Source organism: Garra rufa, chromosome 9 (genome assembly GCF_049309525.1).
Source record: "Garra rufa chromosome 9, GarRuf1.0, whole genome shotgun sequence".
Taxonomy (NCBI): Eukaryota; Metazoa; Chordata; class Actinopteri; order Cypriniformes; family Cyprinidae; genus Garra; species Garra rufa.
Window position 1 is genome coordinate 25909214 of NC_133369.1, and position 5421 is coordinate 25914634.

Consider the following 5421-nt stretch of genomic DNA (forward strand, 5'->3'; position numbering starts at 1 on the left):
CAAGTGTGGGCTGACATTTTTAAAGTCGGTGAGCCTTGAGGTGGTTGTGTAAACTGATTTCCAGTGCTGGGTTGAATAGCTGCACAATTCCTTTTTATGTGACATGGGGCCTCATTTATAAAACTTTCTTACGCACTGATTTGATCTTAGAGTGTTCGTACGATCAAATCCACGTCAAAGTACAGATTTATAAAAACCGTCTTTGACGTGGAAAAGTACTTATCTCCACGTCAGATTCCAGCTTGGCGTACGACCGTTTCCTTGTGGTAATGCCGGGTATTGCAGATAGTTCAGCCTCACTATAATTTGATTTCTTGCGCTTCTTTTTACTTGCCATTGTCACAGAGTTTTTGCTTTAGGAATGAGCTCATTTTATATGTTAATTAATTAAGCAGGGGCGTTTCGACGGCGGAACATTCAGCTGCACACAATTCCACGATCATTTGTGATTTATAACCGAATGACTGGCGTATGCATGGATTTCGTGGTACGTTCGTTTCTCTGAATCGCTCTTACGATCAAATCAGAAAAGTTCTTAGATAAAATCAAGGATGGTTTCTACGCAAGTCTTTATAAATGAGGCCCCAGGTTTTGAAAAAGGCGAGGTAGAGTAATTGTCATGTGCTAAAGTTGAATGTTCATGAGAACGGCATACCTGACATGCTCTCATAGGTGGTTGGATTGGTCGAGGACACCTCATTTCCGCTTGGGAAAGAACATGGTCAAGTAGACTGATTAGCGTCAATTTGTAGAGGAGACAGAGTACTAGCATTAACATTATCAGACTGCACAACAGGAAAACCACTAGTTGTGATCTTATCTTGCTGTTTAGTGACTGGGTATGAGCCGTAGCATTTTTCACAACAACGTTACTCTTGGATTTGTCCGCCAACTGTTCATTTTGTTCTGTCTGATATCTGTTGAGATTTGGTGCTGGTGCTGGTGCTGGCGCTTTCAAGCGTAAAATGACTTTCAAGCGGAAAAAATGTTGGGCCCAGGCCATGTTTTACAAACATCATGACTGCCTCCTTCTTACAAAAGCCACTTATAAGCTTTAATGACAGGGAAAGGAATCAAATATGAGCTAACAAACATTATTAAATATATTTACAATTACATGCATATTATTATTAATATTATTAAGACTAAACGTGCATTCTGTGAGAAATATGTTCTGTGTTGGTTTTTGTGTCTTGGACCTCATGGCTTGTTTTTCTTTTGCTCTAATATGCATTTTCACCTGTTAGACATTTATATGAAATATGTGCATTGTGTGGCTTTCTATATCATGCATCTCAAAGATGATCCAGCCACATCAAATTGACTATATTGATATTTCCATTTTCTCTTTATAATACATTTAATTTGCAAAGGTAACACAAATCTGAATCATGCTTTGTCATTATGAGGTATGCAGTGTGTATATTTTAAAGAAGCCTATTTTTACAATATGTAATAAGTCTCATGTGTCCCCAAAATTTGTCTGTGAAGTTTCCGTTTAAAATACTCCACAGTTCATTTAATATATCATTTTGAAAATTTTGAGTTGCAAGAAACACACTATTTTCATGCATAACTCTTTAAATGCAAATGAGCTTCTGCTCTTCGCCCCCATTTCCAGAATGGGACTATGCCTTTACAGCTCTTAGCTCAGATACTCTGCTGAAAAATGTCTGTTTAGTTTTGATTATCATGGCTGTCACACTGAAAGCATGCGTTTTAAAGCCATATCAATTTAAACGTCTGACATACGTTTTTTTTTTTAACACACACATGTGAAGCACGCGGACTGTCACACAGCATGTGAGTACTAAACTAAGTTCTCTTTAATGTCTTATTGCGCTTAAACTGTCAAAAACCAAGTGTGCCGCACAAGGTCTGAAAAGTAAGGCCAAAACGTTTCGCCCCAAATCGCCCCCAGCAATTTCAACAGGGACCTGGTACCTGGCACACTAATTTGTTCCTTCATTTTAATTTCGATAAATTGTGATTGTCATATATAACTCTTCATACACAATTTCTCTTGTATTTTATTATATCACAGCATTAATGAAGATTTCTTGTGGCTACATGTTTTATGCAGCACAAAAAACAAGAGATAGGAAGGTTGAACTACATATCACAATATAAGAGCATATAAGAAGAAAATAAGCAGCAAAATACAAATTTGCCCAGTCCTGCTTCAAATGATATGTCGTAAGATGTTTTGAAAATGTATTTACAACAATTAAAGATAAAAAACACACCATAACATCACAGAAAAAAACAACAACAAAAAGACAATTAAAAAACAAATTTTTTCAGGATTGTCAGTGCATACAATAACAATGTATAATAGTAACATTTTCTAGTTTTGTCAAAGGTCTGATCTACTGGAAAACTCTGCCATTATGACAAAAATAGAAACTTTTACCTGCGCTCTAATATGTGTGAGCTGTAAGGAGTCAGTATGCTTAAGAAATATAAAACTAGAATGTAAAGTAGCTGCCACATGTGCAAAAAGAAATATCTAAAAGTAAGATTAAACAAGACTTCTCTATATTTATGGTTATTATGCAGTCTATAAAGCACTGACATGAGACTTAAAACCTGTTCACCCCAAGACGATACCTATAAAGATAACTGTGAAGATAAATATTAGTGCCCACAACAATAAACAAAAACACTTGTTTATTATTAATGTGAACTACAGTTTTGCCATCTGCAGCTTTAAATGCTCAAGCTCTTTAAAGTTGCATGAATTCTGACTGGCTGTCAGTGTTTTTTATTAACAATTTACTGGAAGATCATTCTGAAAGTGATTCCAATGATATCGGTATTGTTATAGTTGTGATGTGAACTTCTGCATTCTCATACAATTATAATAATTATTAAGACTACTTATTGTTATAGTTATCGTCCTTGGTGTGAATGGCAACACTTGCGTATTTATAGCCAAACTTAAAAATATAAAAAAACATAAAAATATGACATGCTGCCTGATCATGCAAATATCAGTTTGATGGTATATGATATTTTAGAAAGCAGATGTGTGTGAGGTGTCCACTGACTCTGACCATGCAGAGCTCCTCCGTGACACCAGACCCGCTGGGCCCTTCAGCTTGAAGCCCAGTGGTCTCAACATTTCTAGCAGGTGCTGGCGAAATTTCACCCCCACAAAGGCGTAAAGCACTGGGTTGACACAGCAGTGTAAGTACGCCAATGTGGAAGTAGCTGTGAGAGCTACATCTAATACTGTGGCACTTTCGCAGGATGTTAGGTTAGTGGAAATGATGGTCCCGTTGGTTTGCATGGTGTCTACGAAGAGGGTGAGGTTGTAGGGCGTCCAGTGAATGAAGAAGGCTACTACCAGAGCTATGATGACGCGGATGGCCCTCTTCTTCTGCTTGCACTGGGAGCCGCGCTGCAGCCGCTGCAGGATGTGATAATAACACAACAGGATCATTACTGATGGAAGAATGAAACCCAAAATATGGTAGAGCCAACGAGTGGCCAGGCGCACATTAGGCTGGTAATCCGGAACACATTCTGTTCTATCCTGACGTCTGGAGTCCTCAATGGCCACAAGAAATATCCAGTCAGGAATGGAGAGCAGAAGGCAGAAGAGCCAGACTATCAAGCAGCAACAGTGAGTCACCATGGGCTTTTTACGAGAATACATCTGCACTGCGTGGACGATGGACAGGTAGCGGTCAAGACTGATGCAGGAGAGCATGAAAATGCCACAGTAGAAATTGATCTGATGGAGAAAGATGTGACAATAAGAGACTGCAAACCCAAAGTTGATTCTTAAAGCAATATTCCTGGTACAAGGTAATTTCAGTCATCAGCATTTGTGCTATAATGTTATTTAATACAAAAATATTTTCCACTTCTTAAGAAGACCCTTTTTACAATATGTAATATAAGTCTCAGGTTCCCCAGAATGTGTCTGTGAAGTTTCATCTCTAAATACTCCACAGATCTTTTATTATAGCATGTCAAATTTGCCCTTCTTTGGGTGTAAAGCAAAAATAATATGAAATATATTTATTTTCATAAGCCATCCTAGGTGTATATGACTGTAGTGAATCAATGCGTTTTTGTAAGAAAAATATCCATATTTAAAATGCAATTATCACTATAATTTAGCTTGCGCTGATAGTTGTACATGGAAGCCCTTCCGGACAGATGATATAGGACGTATTAGATTAAACTGATTATTACATTTTTAATATAATATAATATGCAATGATTCGCTACAGGAAGCCTGTATTCACCCCCGTGTGAGGTACTTTTTATTATGGAAGAATGAGCTTTGTTGGACTTGTTTTGGACTGTTGAAGAGAAACACCCGCTCACTGCCATTACAAAGCTTGGAAGGGCCAGAACAATTTTTAATATAACTTCAATTGCATTCGTCTGAAAGAAGAAAGTCATATACACCTAGGATGCCTTAAGGGTGAGTAAATAATCTAACACTAAACTAACCATTTAAAATACTGACTGCTTCAATAGTCTAGCCACAAGATGTAAACAATACATATTTTAGGGTGAAAAAAATCACTTGTTAAGCTTTTCTGTGTTAAGTTATATCTAACTTTACTTCTTTGTTCCCATTACGATGCAATGCTGTAAACCCTAAAACTGTGAGAATGATTTGAAAAGCTATAGATAGAGGAATATCTCTTTACTTCCAATTGAATGTCTATTCTATAGAACACGGGTTCTCAACTCTGGCCCGGGAGATCTATTTTTACTGAAGATATGTATAAATCAATGCACAGCCATATATTTGCCCACCTTGAACAGAGCTCCAGTCAGTTTGCAAAGCGGTGTGCCAAAGATCCAACCCTTCGCTGCCTCTACAGCCCAGAAGGGCAGTGTTAGCAACAGCAGAAGGTCTGCTAAGCACAGATGGAGGATGAAGATGTCAGTAACGTTCAAGCCCATCCTCTTCTTCCACAGTACCACCAGAACCACACCATTTCCCACCAGCCCCACTGCCAGCGCCAGAGAGTATAGGACCGGAATAAAAATGGAATCAAAGTAAATGCTAGAATCCTGATCACACACAGTTCCATCATTTGGGAGTGAGCTGTAATTGTAGCTGTAATTGAACAAGTCGAGGTCGAGGTAACTGAAGTCGTCCATACTGAAGGTTACCTTTTTGTCGACATTCATTTTCTGAAGAAAAACAAACAACATAATTAGTATCTATTCCTATCATCCATTTTATGGACAGCATTTTTTCTTTACCTAAAACATTGTCTTGTGAATGCTGGTTTAGAGTCTGAGATTAAAGTTTCAGTTTAGTCTTTTACTATAATTTAGTTTTTGATTAATAATCTTTCAAATATGTACAAGATGTTAGTTTATGCCTCAAGTTTTTTTGCTGAAGAATCGTGTTTTGACCAGAAGGGGGAGACATGATGGCAAGCA

The 5421-nt window shown here is 37.7% G+C and overlaps 1 protein-coding gene across 1 annotated transcript; it reads right to left on the reverse strand.

The window, feature by feature from the left end:
* Window positions 1-2050: 2050 nt before the first annotated feature.
* cxcr3.1 (chemokine (C-X-C motif) receptor 3, tandem duplicate 1) lies at window positions 2051-5163 on the reverse strand. Its single transcript, XM_073847441.1, has 2 exons — window positions 4783-5163; window positions 2051-3739 (listed from the first exon to the last, which is right to left on the reverse strand). The coding sequence occupies exons 1-2, from the start codon at window positions 5161-5163 to the stop codon at window positions 3017-3019; spliced, it is 1104 nt and encodes a 367-aa protein (XP_073703542.1). The 3' UTR covers window positions 2051-3016.
* Between the last annotated feature and the right edge of the window lie 258 nt (window positions 5164-5421).